The 21,306-nt window shown below is 46.3% G+C and overlaps 1 protein-coding gene across 2 annotated transcripts in view; it reads left to right on the top strand.

The window, feature by feature from the left end:
* The window catches only part of ABCC5 (ATP binding cassette subfamily C member 5), a 128,228-nt gene extending 107,188 nt beyond the window's left edge, over positions 1-21,040 (top strand). For both annotated transcript variants that reach the window (XM_040428481.1, XM_040428482.1), the window contains 9 exons: positions 1,484-1,612; positions 3,319-3,505; positions 5,749-5,838; positions 6,173-6,362; positions 6,460-6,619; positions 12,347-12,425; positions 12,524-12,637; positions 13,391-13,555; positions 20,519-21,040. In XM_040428481.1, coding sequence (XP_040284415.1) covers positions 1,484-1,612; positions 3,319-3,505; positions 5,749-5,838; positions 6,173-6,362; positions 6,460-6,619; positions 12,347-12,425; positions 12,524-12,637; positions 13,391-13,555; positions 20,519-20,620 — 1,216 coding nt within the window. In that variant the 3' untranslated portion in view covers positions 20,621-21,040. The remainder of the gene's footprint in view (positions 1-1,483; positions 1,613-3,318; positions 3,506-5,748; positions 5,839-6,172; positions 6,363-6,459; positions 6,620-12,346; positions 12,426-12,523; positions 12,638-13,390; positions 13,556-20,518) is intronic.
* Positions 21,041-21,306: the final 266 nt, after the last annotated feature.

The raw sequence follows: 21,306 nt of genomic DNA, 5'->3' as shown, positions 1-21,306 counted from the left end.
GCCTAATGGTGGCTTGCTTCACTGATAGTGACAGCTCTTTGGATCTCATCTTGACAGTTGACAGCAAGAGATTCCAAATGCAAATAGCACACTTGAAATTAACTCTGGACCTTTTTATCTGCTTATTGTAATTGGGATAATGAGGGAATAACACACACCTGGCCATAAAAACAGCTGAGAAGCCAATTGTCCCATTTACTTTTGGTCCCTTTAACAAGTGGGAGGCACATATGCAAACTGTTGTAATTCATACACCGTGCACCTGATTTGGATGTAAATACCCTCAAATTAAAGCTGACAGTCTGCAGTTAAAGCACATCTTGTCCGTTTCATTTCAAATCCATTGTGGTGGTGTATAGAGCCAAAAATTTTAGATTTGTGTTGATGTCCCAATATTTATGGACCTGACTGTATCTGTCGCAGATTGTGGTGCAGCAGGCTCGTCTCATTTATCATTTTCTATGCCTGTTTTAGGCGTAGAAAATGGTCTAAATCTGCGCCAGCAAGGGAGCTGGTGTAGATTTAGACAGATGGTGGATAAGCTGATGTTATGTAGAGGCCGACGCCTCTACATAAATTTGGCGCATCCACCGCCAGCTAAAGGGGTATTAAGACTGGCGTCTAAAACGCCGGTCTTAATAAATTACCCCAATATTTTTACAGTTTTTACATACTATTTATATAGTAATTACAAAACTAAATTGTACACATTTGATATAACAACCTGTACTGTAAATCTAACATTATTTAATGGGATATCTGGGACATCGATGGCCTATCGCTAGGATACGCCATCTGTGTCAGATAGGTACAGGTCCCATGTCTTAGACCTGCTCCTATCTCTAGAACCAGACCCCTGAAGTGAACACAGAACAGCTGTGCATTCACAGCCCCCCCAGCGTTCACCACTATGGGAGTTTCGAATATAGCTGAGCACTGGCTCAGCTGTTTCAGGTAGTGGAGAGGTGGCCACGCTATGTGTGCTCTCCATTCACCACTTTGGGAGTACCTAAAATAACCGAGCACGCTCACTCAGCTGTTTTCGGAACTGCCATAGCTATGAATGGAGGGCGCACCGCTCATGTGCGGTGTGCTCTCTTTCACTTTTGGGAGCCCTGTTCTTTAAATAGGTTAGAGTTAATGATTGAACCGTAAATAGGTTAGAGTTTCACCTCTGGGATCTGCTACTATCTGACATTGATAGAATATCCTAGCGCTATGCCATCAGTGTTATAGACGGGAATACTCCTTTAAGGTGAATAGTGTATAATAATCACTAACCTATATCTACCCCAAAGAATTTGAAAATGCTTTCAGGGGCTAAATCACTATAAAAAATAGAAATCTTATAAATGCCGAGAGGCAAAAACAGGTCATTGTCCTCAAGGGGTTAAACAACCTGTAACTGCAAACAAATTGTCAAGAATTATGTGAATATGCGTGTTTTATTCGTTATTGAAAGTAAATGTATATTGTTTTCTAGGGTGTTCATTCGGGAGTTAAAGCGGCTGGATAACATTACACAAAGTCCATTCTTGTCACACATAACATCTAGTATTCAGGGACTTTCCACAATTCATGCATACAGCAAAGGGCACGAGTTTCTGCACAGGTCAGTGCCACATGTTTACCTTGGCATTTTCATTATATTGTGTGGTACACAGTGAGCAACAGAAGTATTTGAACACCCTGCGATTTTGCAAGTTAGAAATCATGGAGGGGTCTGAAATTCACATTGTAGGTGCATTCCCACTCTGAGAGACAGAATAAAAGAAAACATTTCAGGAAATCACATTGTATGATTTTTAAAGAATGTATTTGTCTTGCACTGCTGAACATAAGTATTTTAACACCTGAGAAAATCTGTGTTAATATTTGGTACAGAAGCCTTTGTTTGCAATTACAGAGGTCAAATGTTTCCTGTAGTTCTTGACCAGGTTTGCGCACACTGCAACAGGGATTTTGGCCCACTCCTCCACACAGATCTCCTCTAGATCTGTCAGGTTTCGGGGCTGTCGCTGAGCGACAGAGTTTCAGCTCCCTCCAAAGATGTTCTATTGGATTTAGGTCTGGAGACGGGCTAGGCCACTCCCGAACCTTGATATGCTTCTTACGGAGCCACTTCTTCGTTATCCTGGCTGTGTGCTTCGGGTCGTTGTCATGTTGGAAGACCCAGCCACGACCCATCTTCAATGCTCTGACTGAGGGAAGGAGGTTGTTGCCCAAAATCTCACAATAAATGGCCCCAGTCGTCCTGTCCCCTTCACAGTAAAGCACCCCCAAAGCAAGATGTTACCACCCCCCATACTTCACAGTTGGGATTGTGTTTTTGGGATGCAACTCATCCTTCTTTTTCTTCCAAACGCGACGAGTGAAGTTTAGACCAAAAAGTTCTCCTTTGGTCTTATCTGACCACTTGGCTTTCTCCAATGCCTCCTTTGGATCATCCAGATGGTCATTGGCAAACTTCAGACGGGCCTGGACATGTGATGACTTGAGCAGGGGAACCTTCTGTGCAGTGCATGATTTGAAACCATGACGGCGTGGTGTTCTACCGACAGTGACCTTTGAAACTGTGGTCCCAGCTCTCTTCATGTCATTGACCAGCTCCTCCCTTGTAGTTCTGGGCTGATTCCTCACCTTTTTTATCATCAGTGATACCCCACGGGGGGAGATCTTGCATGGAGCCCCAGTCCGAGGGAGACTGACAGTCATCTTTAGCCTCTTCCATTTTCTAACAATTGCTCCAACAGTTGATCTATTTTCACCAAGCTGCTTGGCAATTGCCCGTAGCCCTTTCCAGCCTTGTGGAGGTCCACAATTTCGTCTCTGGTGTCTTTTGACAGCTCTTTGGTCTTGCCCATGGTAGTAGTTGGCGTCTGACTGACTTTGGGGTGGACAGGTGTCTTTAAAGAGCTGAGACAGGTGCTACTAAATTAGATTAATGAGTGGAGTAGAGGTGGACTTTTTAAAGGCACAGTAACAGGTCTTTGAGAGCCAGATTCCTTGCTGTCTTCTCAGGTGTTTAAATACTTATTTATGTTCAGCAGTGCATGACAAAAATCATACAACGTGAATTCCTGATTTTTTTTTTAATGATTTATTTATTTATTTTTATTCTGTATCTGAGCGGGAATGCACCTACAATGTGAATGTCAGACCCCTTAATGATTTCTAAGTGGGAGAACTTGCAAAATCGCAGGGTGTTCAAATACTTCTGTTCCTCACTGTATGTATTCTTGTACAGCAGCTGTTGATGGTTGATATAAATATAGCAATGTCTTCTTTTAGCCTCAGACTTTTCGATTTGCTTTTCAGGTATCAGGAGTTGCTGGACAGTAACCAAGCCCCCTTCTATCTGTTTAACTGTGCCATGCGCTGGTTGGCCATACGGCTGGACATAATTAGTATATCGCTAATCACTACTACTGGCCTTATGATTATTTTGATGCATGGGAGCATCTCTCCGGCATACGCTGGACTTGCAATGTCGTATGCAGTACAGGTGAGAGAAGGATTTATGGAATTGGATTTCCATTGTGATATTCCATACCATTTCAGTTTTCTTGTCATAATTATAATCTTTATATAGCGCCAACTTAGGCTCCATTCACACGTCCGTGGTGTGTTGCGGACCTGCAACACACCCGCCTGGCACCCCTATAGAAATGCCTATTAGAATAGGACGTGTTCCATCTTTTGTGGACCTGAAGATCTGGGCCGCGCTCCGCAAATGCGGATGCTGTCCGCATCCATTCCGTCACCATAGAAAATGAATGGGTCTGCACCTTTTCCGCAAAATTGCGGAACGGATGCGGACCCATTTGCGGACGTGTGAATGGAGCCTTATTCCGCAGCACTTTTCAGGGTTTCATGCAAAAAGTCATAGCATAGCAACAGACAAGTCAATAATTAGAACAAGAGGAATGAGGGCCCTGCTCACAAGAGCTTATAAAATAACCCTGTACCCATGTACTATGCCACGATTAGCTGAGCAGAGCGGGCTCCTGCTTTGCTAAGTTGCTGACAGCTCCTGCATGTCAGCATTAAGCTTAGCAAGGCAGGCAGAAGTAGGAGCCTGCTCCGCTCAACTAATCCTGGCATAAAACATGGGTACAAGGTACCGATGTGCTATGTCAGGAGTTGGTAAACCTCTGGGGGGCACGGGCAGAAGCAGCAATGTGTGCTCCTCCTTGCACTGCGGCCCCAATCATAAAATGTACAGTCTGTACTCCGTACACTGCTGACAAGTCAGTGTACAGAGAAGTGAATTTTAAGCGCACAGGGAAAGGTGCTCTTTGAGGGTGTAAAAGTGTAATAAAAATGCATTAATAAATTAGATTACAAAACTATTAGGGCATTAGGGACATTTTCACAAAGTCATACGTTCCTAATTGTATTTCAGTATGTTGCTGTGTATATGTTTTTATCGGCGTGCACAATTTGGCATGCTGTACCTTCATCAGATCAATCATATTTAAAGTGGGCAAGACAAATAGAAATACCAAGTCAACACCCAGGCCTGGTGATCCTGTCATGAAAAATGATGGACACCTGAAATCTGTACACCTCAATCAGAATTATGATCAGTTTGAGAAGATTTCAGCTTAAGTGTTTCAAACCACTTAGGAGAACAGAGTATCCGGTGGATTTATCTGAACAGATCAGCCTGCTATGTGTGTGTGTGTGTGTATACGCAAGTACTGCAGCTATAGAAGACTAACCTGTTTTAAAGGGGTTGGCCACATACGTTTGGTTAATGTGCATGTAAGATAACTATACAGCACTTACTAATGTAGCCATTCCTTATATACTGCACCATTTTCTATATTTCATAAGGTATGCCTCCTCATTTGCCAAGTTTTGTGCGGTCTTCACGGCGGTCCTGTCCATAACATGGCTGCTGATGGAGGGTCATGTGACCAGGCAAATCGCTCAGTCTCTTATACACACACTGCACCTGCACTGTTGGGATCTTAGTGCAGTCTATTTGTGAATCAGCAGCCATGTTATGGACAGGACCTCCGTGTGGAGAGCACTGAAGTCCTGAAGAAGGGGGGATGGCTTATGAAATATAGCAGACTGCACAGATTATTAACAAAAGCTGTATTTGTAAGTGCCATATAGTCATCCTAAAAAACACATTGGTTATAGTAACCAGAAAGTGTCCATCCCCTTTAATGAAAACCTATTCAGAGAATGATTTTTAGCCCATAAAAGGTGCAATGCAATTATTAAAAATGTCCATTTACAGTGTACATGGCCTTTAAAGGGAATCTGTCACCTGCTTTTACCATTTTAAGCTGTCACCATCGCGCAGGCCGCAGGCGGTACTGCGCCTGCGCGAGTTTTCTGGCCGCCGACAGGAAGGAGGACGGGGCATTTCTAGAAGGTAGACTGACGTGGGGAGGGGGCGGAACAGTTTGCCGGGCTGTGGGAGGTTATTTTAGGATCAGGAGGCGTTCTTGGGCACTGCAGGGGGGCGTCACTGGGCACCGGAGAGGGGGAAAAAATGCCCCTCTGGGCACCTTGGAGCCTCATTAGCATATCATAAAAAGGGCTTTTATATCAAAAGGACAAAACGAAATAAAGTAAAAAGACTGCTGGAAATAAGGTACTTTAGTGAACATAGCGATGGTAAAAGCAGGTGACAGATTCCCTTTAAGCTGCAGTAACCTTTTCTGCTTTTGAGTTTTGAGCAGTAGTGGATGCGTTTGCTATTGATTGTTTTTATGTTTCAAATTCCAGTTAACTGGATTGTTCCAGTTTACAGTCAGACTTGCATCAGAAACCGAAGCTCGATTCACCTCAGTAGAGCGTATCAGCCATTACATCAAGGTAAGCATCAATATGTATCTAAGATTTCTGCATGGTCTGTCCTAATCGCCTGTGTGCACTCATGTGCGTTCTTCAGCAGATTTCCAGTCTTTCCTCCTTCCTGTGAGAATAGTTTTTGTTGTGCTCCTTCCACTGGGACTTACAGCATTATTTTTCCCAGGTTTAGGTCACTTTCACACGGTTAGTGTTTGTTTGGTATTTTTCATCAGTGTTTGTAAGACAAATAGTTTTCACTCCTCGTTTTGGCTTACAAATACTGACCATGTCAAAGTGGCCCCAAGCATGTCACCATCATCCATTGGTATGATTCTTATACAATCCTTTTTCTATTTAGACTTTGGCCCTTGAGGCTCCTGCCAGGATTAAAAACAAGGCACCCCCTGCAGACTGGCCCCAAGAAGGAGAGATCATTTTTGAAACTGCAGGAATGCGATACAGAGAGAACCTACCCTTGGTACTGAAGAAAGTGTCATTTACCATCAAGCCGAAAGAGAAGATTGGAATTGTGGGAAGGACTGGCTCAGGTGAGAGAAGTATCATTGTACAATGACCTCATTTGATGTCTTTATTTTTGCAGTTCAGTATTTTTTAATCCTTCCAATCTATAATTATATCCTGTAGGGAAGAGCTCCCTGGGTATGGCTCTTTTTCGACTTGTGGAGCTTTCTAATGGTTGTATAAAAATAGATGGTGTAAATATCAGCGACATTGGCTTGGCAGATCTGCGCAGCAAGCTCTCTATTATACCCCAGGAGCCTGTCTTGTTCAGTGGAACTGTCCGGTAAGCACTTTTAAAATATGTACGGTAGGTCCCACCCTTTTCCCCATAAACTGATGCTTTCACTCCCGAAATATGGCTTCTAAAATGCTGCTTTTCCAATTTTTTTGGGCTCACTTGTGCAAACATTTAGCGACCACTCACTCCAGTTTTGAAATATGGGTGCAGAAGCGGGCATGGTTACGGTTAGCTATGTTAATGAGTTTCACGCCAGATTTATCATTGAGACTTATTTCAAAAGTTGCAAAAAAAGAAATAAAGAATTGCAATCTCACTTCAGTAGCAGGGTGGAGTTGGAAAACTGGAATAGCTTTTCTAGATGGAAGTGTGAGGTTTTAAGGATAAGACAAATTTATTAAATGGCATACAGCATTTGATAAATGTGCAATTTAAAAATTTCAAAAAGTCTGATACATTGCCTGTAAACAACCACGCTGCAGGTCCCAAACGCAAAGTGGGTTCTATTCACACACAAGTCAGCAGCCAGAAAGTAATAATGTAGGACCGTGCTGCTTTCTCCCCCCTTCAGGAAGCCAATCCTCCCTTGTTCGTTTATCCTCCCTTGTATAGTCTGCACAGGAAAATTGTGATCCTCATAGAATCCACAGTCCTCCTTTCATGAAAGACTCTGATAGACCAAAAGATCGCACCAATAGTGAAGTATCGTCAACCAACTTGCTATTAAAAGGATGTATTTATACTCGCAAACATCCATAAAATAAGGCACATGAAATAATAGAACACCCTCAGGATTCTGCCCGACCCGGGTTTCTTTCACACTTCATCAGGGGCGAATACCCCACCCTCGTATGGGCTGTCCTTTATATCCACAAATCTCCATACCCCTCCCCCATTAGGACTTTTCAGATGTTAATGTGTACATAAATCTAAAACATCAGAACAAATACAGCAATAAAATTGATTTTCTAATATAAACCAAATACTCATACATAGCCTCTCTTATATATCCTATATACCACGATTAGTTTTTTTTTATTCAGGATTACACCTTACTCATTCATGAAATTGCACCTGGTCCCAATTCTAACCACCAGGGGTCTTCCCTTTACTCAGGTTTACACCTCTCTCATTCACAAAATTGCACCTATTCCCATTCTAACCTCCAGAGGTCTTTACTCCTATCCTTCCCCCACTCAGACACAACCTTCTTATTTCCTAATGACATCCTACGGTTCATAATGACAGCTAGTAGTGGCAATATATCCATTCACATCAGTATCTTTGAAAAAGGTTTTGGTCTTAAAAACATTACCTTCAATAAAAATAATAAAATCTAAAAAAAATTATGGCAGTCGCACTGATGTCACTAGTAAATTTAAGGTTCCAGTTATTTTCATTCAACTCCATAATAAAATCCACCAATCCCTGTTGTTCCCCTTCCCAGATCAACAGGCAGTCGTCGATGTATCTCTTCCATACACACAATGTTCCGCCTTCAGTTTCTTTTTTACAGAATAGGGTTGATTTTTTTTTTTTTTCCTTTTTCCCAGAGGGAATTTCACACCCATCGCCGTCCCAGTTCGCTGCAGGTTATACATACCCTTAAACCAAAACAAATTGTGACCTAAACAACAATCTACACAATCTAAAATAAACTGCCCCTGCTTACTGGACATTTCAGGGTCATTCTTCAACTCATCTTCTATTGCTTTGAGACCCAGTTCTTTCGGTATAATTGTATACAATGATGCTACATCGACTGTTGCGAGCCAAGTATTTTTCTTGCTGGGACCTAAGTTTTTAGTTATCTCAATAAGGCTACTTTCACACTTGCGTTCGGAGCGGATCCTTCTGGTGTCTGCACAGACGGATCGGCTCCTATAATGCAAACGATGGTATCCGTTCAGAACGGATCCGTCTGCATTATATTTCTGAAAATAAAGTGTGAAAATCTAAGTGTGAAAGTTGGTCAGACGGATCTGTTCAGACTTTGCATTGAAAGTCAATGGGGGACGGATCCGTTTGAAATTGCACCATATTGTGTCAACTTCAAACGGATCCGTCCCCAGTGACTTACATTGTAAGTCTGGACGGATCTGTTTGGCTCCGCACGGCCAGGCGGACACCCGAACGCTGCAAGCTGCGTTCGGGTGTCCGCCTGCTGAGCGGAACGGAGGCCAAGCGGAGCCAGACTGAGGCATTCTGAGCGGATCCGCATCCACTCAGAATGCATTGGGGCTGTACGGATGCGTTCGGGGCTGCTTGTGAGAGCCTTCAAACGGAACTCGCAAGCGGAACCCCGAACGCAAGTGTGAAAGTAGCCTAACACTGCCTGTGTCTTTAAGGTAGGAGGGGATTTGGGTGGCATATTTTTGGAGGAAAAAGTCAATATACTCGGTCAGTCTACTCTTTAATGAATTAATTCCACAGACTATAGGGGGTTGATCAGACTCTTATGAATTTTCGGCAGATTGTATATAACTGGAGTCACAGGGAACTTGATGGTTAGATATTCTAGTTCTCTTATTAATAATCCCGCCTTTGAAGCCCCCAACTTTGTTTTTATATTCTTCAGTCGAATTTTTATTAATATTTGATATGTATCCCTGTCCGATGATAGTCTCTGGAGTTCTTCCTAATTTTTTACAACACTCGCGTTTGGTGCAGATCCGTCATCTGCATAAACGCTTCCGTTCAGATAATACAATCGCATGCATGGTGGCTCGGTGGTTAGCATTGGTGCCTTGCAGCGCTGGGGTCCTAGGTTCGAATCCGACCAAGGAAAACATCTGCATGGAGTTTGTATGTTCTTCCTGTGTTTGGGTGGGTTTCCTCCGGGTTCTCCGGTTTCCCCCCACACTCCAAAGACATACTGATAGGGACCTTAGATTGTGGGCCCCATTGGGGACAGTTGGATGCTAATGTCTGTAAAGCGCTGCGGAATATAGTGGCGCTATATAAGTGCATAAAATAAATAAATAAAAAACGGATCCGTTTTGAACACCATGGAAAGTCAATGGGGGACAGATCCGTTTTCTATTGTGCCATATTGTCAGTGAAAACTGATCCCTCCCCATTGACTTACATTGTGTGTCGGGATCCGTTTGCAAGCAGCGTTTTGGTGTCCGCCTCCAGAGCGGAATGGAGGCGGAACTGAGGCAAACTGATGCCTTCTTAACGGATCCTTATGCATTCAGAATGCATTAGGGCAAAACCGATCCGTTTTGGACCGCTTGTGAGAGCCCTGAAACGGATCTCGCAAACTGAAACCAAAACGCCAGTGTGAAAGTAGCCTAACATCCAAAGAGCCCATGTTTTATCCCTAACTACTGAGTTGATTATGGTCTCGGGGAGCAATTTTTCGTATGTACAGGAGGTATTTAAAGCTTGAATGATCTCTAATAAAGCGGGGGAATCTACTGCTTTCCAATGTCTCGTGATAACTAGTTTAGCACACAACAAAATATGACCTATAATATGTCTATAGTCGTGGGGGAGGTTATTAAGGCCAATGAATAAGAGTGCCAGGGCAGGAGAGGGAGCAATTTGTAACCCTGAGACTTGTGGAATCAAGATGAAGGTCTGATGCCTGTAGGCTGCAAGTTTTGGGCATGACCAGAGGACGTGATACAGTGATCCAGTTTCCCCACATCTCCAGCAACAGGCCGATGATCCTGGGTATATAAGACTTAACCTATGGGGGGTAAAGTACCATCTGAGCAGGGTTTTCATTCCAGCTTCATAATGAGAAGCACATCTGAAGGTGGACACAATGAAGCACACCGCCTCAGCCCACTCCCCCTCTGAAAAGGTTGTTTGCAGGTCTTGTTCCCACTTTATCTTTGGAGGGGTTTTGACAAATTTAGATTTATCTCCTAAAAGATCGTATATATGGTGAGTAGTATGTCGTTTATATAAAGACGAATTCTGGAATATTCTGACAACATCCGGCTGGGATTCAGGAAGAGTGGAGGAGTGAACCAAGGCACTGGCGAACCCTCATATATGATAGAAACTCAGTGAGGTAGATTTCTGACCTTGTGAAGATGTTCAAAAGAGACCATCATTGAGTGTTTAACCACCTCCCGACCGCCTAACGCACGGATGCGTCCGGAAGGTGGTTGATTCATTCCTCCTGGACGCATCCGTGCGTCATCTCGCGAGACGCGCGCGTTCACAGGATCGGAAGGTAAGCGAGTGGATCTCCAGCCTGCCAGCGGCGATCGTTCGCTGGCAGGCTGGAGATGTGATTTTTTTTAACCCCTGATCACCCCCCTGTCATTGATCACCCCCCTGTAAGGCTCCATTCAGACGTCCGTATGATTTTTACGGATCCACTGATACATGGATCGGATCCGCAAAACACGTACGGACATCTGAATGGAGCCTTACAGGGGGGTGATCAATGACTGAGGTGATCACCCCATATAGACTCCCTGATCACCCCCCTGTCATTGATCACTCCCCTGTAAGGCTCCATTCAGACGTCCGTATGTTTTTTACGGATACATGGATCGGATCCGCAAAACACATACGGACATCTGAATGGAGCCTTATAGGGGGGTGATCAATGACAGGGGGGTGATCACCCCATATAGACTCCCTGATCACCCCCCCTGTAAGGCTGCATTCAGATGTCCGTATGTTTTTTACGGATCCACGGATACATGGATCGGATCCGCAAAACACATACGGACATCTGAATGGAGCCTTATAGGGGGGTGATCACCCCATATAGACTCCCTGATCACCCCCCTGTCATTGATCACCCTCCTGTAAGGCTGCATTCAGATGTCTGTATGTTTTTTACAGATCCACGGATACATGGATCGGATCTGCAAAACACATACGGACATCTGAATGGAGCCTTATAGGGGGGTGATCAATGACAGGGGTAGTGTGTTGTTTTTAATTTATGTACACATTAACATCTGAAAAGTCCTAATGGGGGAGGGGTATGGAGATTTGTGGATTTTAAGGACAGCCCATACGAGGGTGGGGTATTCGCCCCTGATGAAGTGTGAGAGAAACTCGGGTCGGGCAGAATCCTGAGTGTTCTATTATTTGATGTGCCTTATTTTATGGATGTTTGTGAGTATAAATACATCCTTTTAATAGCAAGTTGGTTGACGGTGCTTCACTATTGGTGCGATGTTTTGGACGATCAGAGTCTTTCATGAAAGGAGGATTGTGGATTGTATGAGGGTCACGATTTTCCTGTGCCGACTATACACCTGTGAAACGAACAAGGGAGGATTGGCTTCCTGAAGGGGGAGAAAGCAGCACGGTCCTACATTACTTTCTATTTGATAAATCTGGTATAAAGTTCTCCAGCAAAACTGACTTCATATATTCCCCTGATGATAAATTCTTCGATGTGTGTTTGTCATCTGCACAAGACTTTGCTATCAGCGTTTAGACAAGCTTTAGTTGCTGCGCAAGCAACCATCATGACCTTTAGAGGAGCCGGAAATTGTGTTGCAAGGATTGACGTGGTCATGTTTTGTAGGTAGGGTGTGCGGTTGTTTAGTTGCCCTCTAATGAGGACTCGTGTAGTCCCAAGGGATTCTGCTAATTGTCAGGCACAGATGCATTCTTTTCCAGTTTAATATTTTTGACTGTTGAATTTCTTTTAAGACGGGTCTCGTGTATGATAATTTAACATTCTTATATTAGGGCAAATAAGAGTTTCAGATTCTTTCTACAGAAGATTTCTCTGCATACTGGAGGTTGTTATATTCTGATATTCATCTTCTTTTATCTCTTCAGTTACAACTTGGATCCATTTAACCAGTTCACCGAGGAGCAGATTTGGGATACCCTGGAAAGGACACACATGAAAGAATGTGTAAGTTAATATTTCTAATTATGTTTTAAGCCATTGAATGAAAATGCTATACTGCTGCAAGTCCATTTTTCTTCAACATATATCTTTCTTCATATTAGGTTGCCCAACTACCTCTCAAACTTGAAAGTGAAGTTTTGGAGAATGGAGAGAATTTCTCAGTGGGAGAACGTCAGTTACTGTGCATAGCACGAGCTTTATTACGTAAATGCAAGGTAAGCTAAAAACTCAATGTCTCGTTGAGGGTGTGACCACTGGCACCACCAAGTGATCCCAGTAGTGCGCATGCCTGATCACCACTTTCTAAACTTTTATGGGACTGGCTGATTGCTTTCCTGTAGATAGTTGATAACTCTCTGTTAGTGGGATAAACCCTTTAATTAGTGCTTAATTGTGTTGCATTTCCAATGCTAATTGCTGGGCCGCACTTGTTCTCTGCAACTGGAAACCAATATGTACCTTAACTTTTACATAAAAATAGTATTTCTGACCTTTTTTTAACAGTTTTTTTCTAGTGAAATAGGTGTCTATCGCACTTTGGAATCCGTACATGCGTACACTGCTGATATGTTGGCTCTATACTGTTGGTGTACAGATTCCTTTGGCGCTGCTGTGAGCAATGTACAGACAGGAGCACACATCGCTGCCCCTGCTGTATTAGCTGCATTCTCTAAAAGCTCATCAGTGATGTGCTATGTCAGGCTTTTGGGGAGTGGGCACAGACAGGAGCAGCGATGTACTAGGCCAGCTTCTGCCTCCGCCTACTGAAAGCCTGTAACCATGTGTGACATATCAGCGGTGTACATATGTACGGATTCCAAAGTGTAATAGGCCCCTGAACTTCAGGTGCCTATTTCACTAGGCAAACAGAATTCTTTTTTTTATAACATGTACAATAGGTTTTAATAAAGTTTATGTTTAGGTATACTTTAATTACATTTAACTAAATAATGATGCTTTTGTTTCAGATTCTAATTCTTGATGAAGCTACTGCAGCCATGGACGCAGAAACTGATCTTTTGATCCAGGAAACTATACGGGAGGCATTTTCAAACTGCACAATGTTGACCATAGCTCACCGTCTTAACACTGTACTTGGGTGTGACCGTATCATGGTGCTAGTACAGGGACAGGTCAGTGAGAAGAATGGTACCATGGAATTTCTATTGCCAAGCCTTTGGTTTCTTTTTACCTAGTACATTGTAGGAAATTATTCTATTGTAAGCAAGAGCAAAGTACTAATTAACCCCTTTTTGACAGTCCTCTTTCACCTTCATGACAGAGGCTATTTTTGTAAATCTGACGTGTAGCTTAATGTGGTAATAACTTTTCTCGCCCAGTTTCCTTGGGGGACACAGAAGACCTTGGGTATAGCTCATCTCCCTAGGAGGCGTGACACTAAGTGAAGACTGTTAAGCCCCTCCTCCACAGCTATACCCTCAGCCTGGAGAGAGAGACTGCCAGTTTTTTGCTTAGTGTCCAAGGAGGCAAGACACTCCCTGCTCTGCAGGGCTGGTTTCTCCTTGTTTCAATTTTAGATTTTTACTTTTTTCTTTTTGTTCCAGATCATCAGGGATAACAGAGTCGCACTAGACCTCTCTGTTCTCCCGGGGTTGAGCTGCGCCAGTGCCGGTCACCCGCACTGCTGCCTCCCCCACAGAAGGCAAGGTGGATCAGGGCAGCCCAGCTCCCCTACATCCCGCCAGCGCAAGGGTCGCCCGCACGCCAAGTCCCTCTTCCAGCGTCCTGCCACTACGGTGCCAGTAGCTGCAGGGGCGACCCTGCTGGAATGGACCGAGGGTGAAGACGGCTGTGGTAAGAGAGAGGCTTCTCCAGCCCTACGTCCCACACCCCCCCACCCTGGTCTCCTGCGTGCCTGACCCCCATACTGGGCCTCTAGTCCCTTGCTGGATCTATAAACATAGTTTATTTCTCTGGGTCCCCCCCCCCCCCATCTCCTACCGGAGTGTTGCTCAAGGCCTGAGGCTCCTGACTCCTGACGGCTGTAGAGTAAGGCCTCACCTCCGGCCGACATTGGTATCCCGGTGCGGCCGGGCGCCGCAAAAATCTTAGCCCAGGCTTCGCGGCCTGCTAGGCCGCCATTCCGGGTCCCTGACTCTTCCGGCCGGCGGGGTGGGCTCCCGCGGCCGGCAAGCCGCCATTCGAGCCCCTGACTCTTCCGGCCGGCGGGGTGGGCTCCCGCGGCCGGCAAGCCGCCATTCGAGCCCCTGACTCTTCCGGCCGGCGGGGTGGGCTCCCGCGGCCGGCTTTGGGCTTGACTTCTATGCAGCAGGCCCCGGCCGACCGTTGGTGCCGGTCGGTGGGGCTCCGCAAATTTTGGCCCAGGCTTCGCGGCCTGCTGGGCCGCAATTCCGACCGGCCCGCGGGGTGGGCACCCGCGGCCGGTTTTGATGCGTCACTCCCCTCAGGTCCCGGCGGTACATACCGGGCGCCGCAAATTTAGACCCCGGCTTCACGGCCTACTAGGCCGCAAAATTCCGGCCTCTGGTGGAGGGGGCGGGAACTTCTCCAGGCGCGAATTCTTCCCGCCGGGAGGTTCCTCCGCCCCCAGGGGATCGCAGCGCCGCCCTCCAGGCCGGATCCATGTTAACCCTTTGGGTACAGGCCGGCTCCCAATGGGCCTGTATGGCTGGCCCCACTTTTCCTGACTATCTGTGCCCCTATAGGTGGCCCCCCTTTAGCCTCAGAGAAGCTGTGTTTTTAATGAAAAAAAAAAAAAAAAGAAATAACAGATTTCTATTGGACTGCGCAGGACGCTGCAGCCTCATCAGTAGTGCTGCATGTCTGCATGCCCTCTTTCCACAGGTGGCATAGTGTTGCGCTCCCAACCTGCGTCGGTGCTAGGGCATTTCCCCTTTTAGGTGGTTTTCCTGCCCTCTTCCAGGATATGGCGCTGGCCAAGTGCATGCGGCCCTTCCGTAGGCAGCATTCATCATCTCTCCAGTTATGGTGCCTGCCATGTGCATGACCCCCTTTTAGGCGGAATACTGCACCTTCACCCGATACGGTGCTGGCCATGTGCATGACCCCCTTCCATTGGCCAGAATGCCGCACTCTCTACGGATTTGCTGCCGGCCATGTGCGTGACCCCCTTCTCTAGGCGGAACGCTGCACTCTCACTGGATTCACTGCCGGCCATGTGCGTGACCCCCTTCCATGGGCGGAACGCAGCGTTCTCACTGGATTCGCTGTCGGCCATGTGCGTGACCCCCTTCTCTAGGCGGAACGCTGCACTCTCACTGGTTTCACTGCCGGCCATGTGCGTGACCCCCTTCCATGGGCAGAACGCAGCGCTCTCACTGGATTCGCTCTCGGCCATGTGCGTGACCCCCTTCTTAGGCGGAACGCTACACTCTCACTGGATCTGTTGCCGATCATGTGCATGACCCCCCCTTTTTAGGCGGAATACTGCACTCTCACCGGATACGGTACTGGCTATGTGCACGACCCCCTTCCATAGGCGGAACGCTGCACTCTCTCTGATGTGCTATGATGTACTTATGTACTATGTTGCTATGCTGCACTCTCACTGGTTTCGCTGCCGGCCATAGGCATGACTCAGGCAGCATACATACATCCCTCCGTCTGTGGTTGTTTTCTCGCAGGTACGTTGCTGGCCATGTGCATGTACCCCATACATGGCGGGGTGCTTGCACTCTCGCTGGATCCGCTGTCGGCTATATGCATGACCCCTCTTCCGTGGGCGGTGTACGCACTCTCGCTGGATTCGCTGCCTGCCATGGGCATGCCTTCCTTCCTCAGGTGACATACACACATTCTCACTGACTGTGTTTGTCTCTCACCAGTACGATGCTGGCCATGTGTATGACTCCCATACATGGCGGGGTGCTCGCACTCTCCCTGGATGAGATGCTGGCCATGTGCATTACCCCCCTTTTTTTCTGGGCGGCATGCTACACTCTCACCGGATACCTTGCTGGCCATGAGCATTGCCCTCTAACATGGGTGGAACGCTTGCACTCCCATTGGATACGGTGCTGGCCTTGTGCGTGGCCACCCCTCATTCCATGGGCAGAATTTGGCACGCTCATGAGATTCACAGCTGTCCTTGATGGCTGTGCTGGACTTGTACATATCCCCCTTCATTGGCAGAGTAGTTGCACTCTCGCTGAGTTCAGTGTTGGGTGTATTATTGCACACTCACTGAATGCTAGGATAACCCTGTGCATGTTCCCCTTTCACTAGGTGGACCTCCTGCGTTCCTGCTGGATTATAGGGTATGTCCTGCTTCTCTGAAGTAGGTACGGCTTTAAGCATCACTCCCCTTTGGGACCGGCCTTTGCACTCTTGCCGACTGCAGTTTGCCTGATACAATTCCCCCCTTTCGGGGCAGACTGCTTGCGTTCCATCGCATGCTTTACTAGGCTTGTGCATAACTCCCTTTCAGGTTGCACTTTGCAATTCCGTACATGCTGTGGCACTCTGTGGCGAGCCCCCTTTTTCGCTGAATTAACCTTTTTGCAGTGAGCGGACGTTCTTGTGCGTTGTTTGGGCCGCGTATGCCTTCTCCTCCTGTAGGTGGGTTGGCCTTCTCACTGCTTACGGGCTGCTCGTACGTATGCCTCATCTACTTCCTGCGGCATACTTTTGTTTTCTTGGGAAACGATGCTTGCCGCAAACCTTGCACTCGTCTCTAAGGAGTTCATTCTGTCCACCTGACCCGGACGGGCTCTACTTGCTCTCTGCTGCACGGAGCTGTGTGGTACTCATTCATTTAGTTGGCCCTTCATCCCAGGGAGTGTTCATGGGTCCTAGATGCGTGCCCATTCGTCCTTCCGCGGTATTGCTTCCCTGCGCTAGTGGTCACATGGTCGAGAGTGCGGTTGTCTGGAGCGCCCCTCGGATTCTTCGTTGGCTCTGGCAGGACTGCGGTTCCCTTGCCTGCTGCAATTTCCTCCTCTTCGGATGTAGTGTGGTATGAGTCCTTCCTCTTGGCGCCTCTACGCTTCAGTCTGATCTGCTACCAGGTGCGGGCCGCTTTCTCGGGAAGGTCACCCAAATTCTCTTGGGTGCTCGATTACCCAGGTCCGGAGGACCTCCGCCTTGGGTTCTTCAGGGTATTCGCCTTCTGCGAGGCGGTGAACCGGGCATCTCAGTGTAGCAGGGTTCTGCTTTTGAGCTGTCCTATGGCTTCCCTGTTGCCACTCCTCCGTTCGGTTGGAGGGTGTTACGCCGGCCTCTGTCTCGACTACCTTATCTCGCCGGCTCTGTTTGGCTCCCGCTCGGTACAGATCACTCCGATGTGGCTTCTGTCCCGCCAGACTTCAGAGGTTGTTCCTTCACTGTCCTCCCCTCTGGGGAGAGCATGGTTGTTCATGTGGATGGTTCCGGTGTTCCTTTTGGCCTCGTACTGTCTCCCTTGTTCACACTGACTGTATTAGCTGTGCCTATTTACCGAGTCTACCGCGTTCTGTCCTCCCGCTGAGTGCAGATTGCGTGGTCCATTCTAAGACAATGGTCCTGCTGTAGACTTACCTTCTCGGTAACTTGGGGAGGACTACCTTTCGGTCCAGATTGTCCTTTGATCTCCTACACCGGGACTGTAGAACATGGCTACATCAGCATGAACTTTAGCCTGTCTTGTCCTGGCATCTGGCGGATGCTGGGCGGACCCTTTGGTTCCTTTCCGTCTGTCCTTCTGCTCCCCCACTTGGGTGGATACGGGACAACGTTGCTCGGGGGCCGACGGGACCAGTTTTGTCGACTTCTGCCCGTGTTACTGGTCTGCGCCTGATCACATTTGGTTTTTAGCCCGCTTGCCAGGCGACTCCAGCGGGTTCGCTACTGTCCGCTCCTGGCTGTATTTCGGCCAGGATCTGTCGTAAGACTTATGATTTTTTTATCTGGGGTTCTGTGGGAAGCTGTGCATTCCCCACTCTGACTTTTTCTCTCCCCATGGTTCTGTCTTTTTTCCAGTCCGGCCTGGACCTGGGACTGGGATTCCTTTACTTGAGGTATCAAGTGTCAGCGCTGTTCTTCCTCTTCCAGCGTTCCCCGGCCCTCTGGGCCTGTCAAGACCTTCTTACTCGAAATGGCTCTTTGGTTCCTCTGTACTGTCCTTCGGTACCGCCCTGGGAACTACATACTGAGTTCTCGGCGCTCCAATCTTGTCCTTTGGAGCCGTTACAGAAGTTCTCTCTACCCCGCCTGTCCTGTACGGTTGTGTTTCCGTATCAGTCGTGTCTCTGACGGGTGCCTGAATGGCCCCCTTTTGTTCTGAGCCTTCTGTCTTTTCCCAGGACAGGGCTGTTCTACATCCCGTTCCTTCCTTCTGAAGGTGGTGTTTGCCTTTCGCTTCAACACTTCACCGATTTGGACGTTGTTTGGGCCTTGCAGTTTTTACTTGGAGATCTCCGACTCTTGTCGACGTTCGGTCTCTTGGGTTTCCTGGAGGTCCGCGCTTAGAGTTGACGGACTCCAGGGTGGTTTTCCTCCGCTTTATCAGATTGGCTATTGCTGAGGTTACCGCACCGTGGGCAGGATTCTGCCTTTGCTGTCACCGTTCATTTCACCAGAGCGGTCGGTGCCTCCTGGGCCGGAGGCATTGGGCTTCGGCCATGCATTTGAGCAAGGCGGCCACAGGTCTTCCTTGCACGCTTTACAGAGTTCTACAGGGTGCATACTCTGGCTTCGGCGTATGCTGCCTTGGTCCGCCTGGGTCTGCAGGCGGCGGTTCCTTGATGCCTTCGGGTGCTTCGCCTTGGAGCTGTGGTCCCTCCCCTTTTGGACTGCTTTTGAACGTCCCAAGGTCTTCTGTGTCCCCCAAGGAAACTGGGCGAGAAAACGAGATTTTTGTATAACTTACCAGTAAAATCTCTTTCTCGCTCTTTCCTTGGGGGACACAGCACCCACCCATTCGTTGTTTTTCTCTACACGGTTTCCGAGTTTGTGTTACCCGTTGGGTAGTTGGCTTGTTGGTTCCTTGTTGGACTTTGCCTTTTCTCACTGCTTGGACACGCAACTGGCAGTCTCTCTCTCCAGGCTGAGGGTATAGCTGTGGAGGAGGGGCTTAACAGTCTTCACTTAGTGTCACGCCTCCTATGGAGATGAGCTATACCCAAGGTCTTCTGTGTCTCCCAAGGAAAGAGCGAGAAAGAGATTTTACTGGTAAGTTATACAAAAATCTCGTTTTTAAGGCTTTTACATATCCCACCACTTCTAAGATTATTCTCTCGTGACACATCGTACTTCACGTTAGAGAAACCTGCAGGCTGGGCCTCATAAGCTTCTGTACATGGCAGGTCCAGAGGCCTTTGTAAGGCTTCTAGATGTCATGGCAACCATTGGCACCACCTGATCTTATCATAGGAAGACTATGGAGAGGGAGCCCCTTCCCTCTGTATACCCCTTAGATCAGGCATCTCAAACTCGCGGCCCTCCAGCTGTTGTAAAACTACAACTCCCACAATGCCCTGCTGTAGGCTGTCCGGGCATGCTGGGAGTTGTAGTTTTGCAACAGCTGGAGGGCCGCGAGTTTGAGATGCCTGCCTTAGATGCTGCAGCATTTAGCTATGCCAGGCACCTGTACTGATCATTATATGTACAGTGGATTGTGGAAAGTTATATTAGGAAGGAATGTGTTATGACATGACTTTCTTTGTTTTGAACTCAATAATTTCCTCCAAAAAAAATTTGACAGTGTGAAAAAAACAAAACCATGCAATTCTGCTTTTGGTTTTAATTTTTTCAGTGTTTGCTGCATGGTTATAAATGACATTTTAACTTTATTCTGCTGGTTAGTACGATTATGGAAATTCCATATGATACTTCTTACATGTAGCCCTGTTGAACAGAATCCATTCATTATTGAGCCAAGTTTCAGAGTAATCACAATAGTGAAATATCATCCATTATCAAAAGCTGACTTGGCTACTGAAGGATTTCAGGTGCTAAAAAGTATTTTATTCTAAGTAAGTGAAAGTAGCAATGTCATAAGCTAATGACACTGTTTTTGTGAAAAGTGAAGGTACGCAACAAAATGTCTATTGTTGGTATAAATGATCTGGTTGCATTTCACTTTTTACATCCCTAACGTGTGTTTTTATTGGTTTCAGGTTACGGAATTTGACACACCGTCTACCTTGCTGTCCAATGAGAATACTCGGTTCTATTCCATGTTTGCTGCAGCAGAGAACAAGGTTACCGTGAAGGGCTAAATAATGAGCACCTCAGCTAAAACCCCACATAGTGGGGCTGTGCGCTGCTTCTCATTCCCTGCCTGTGGCAGGCTCAATCCCTACTTTTATTTCTTGACTGAAAATGTTATATTTTGCCTTTTTTATTTTTCTTGTTTTATTTTTTGTTTAGCACAAACCAATTCAGGACTGATTTAGATATTTTTTTAACTGTTTGAATATTCATGTTCTATTGTATTTATTCCTATTACTAAAGGTAAAAATATATGCGTTTTCGTTATGAAATGCACTGAAAATAATTAAAATGGTTCAGGCAACCATAGTTCTGTATGTAGCCAGCTTAGAATGAAGCTTTCTACATGCGTTTGTATATAGCCTATATTTACTGTGAAGATGTAAGCTGGTTTATTTTATATTAAAATGAGCACTGGGTTAACTATGGAATGTGTTTGGGTATTTTATTCAACATTTTAATTGTGAGATTGGTGTTTTAAGAGCTTAGCAAAGAGAGGAAGTACAACAGAACAGAAGGGGACATATTTAGAAGTATCAAATCTAATTTCCTAAATAAATAAATAAAAATATATAAATGACGTGTACAACTAGGGTTTCAGCTATCAATTATTTTAGTAACCAAGTATTCTATCGATTATTCCAACGATTAATCTAGTACCATACTCTAATAAGAAAAAACTAATTAAAAGAAC

Source organism: Bufo bufo, chromosome 4, assembly GCF_905171765.1.
Source record: "Bufo bufo chromosome 4, aBufBuf1.1, whole genome shotgun sequence".
Classification (NCBI taxonomy): Eukaryota; Metazoa; Chordata; class Amphibia; order Anura; family Bufonidae; genus Bufo; species Bufo bufo.
This window is presented reverse-complemented; position numbering and strand designations above follow the sequence as displayed.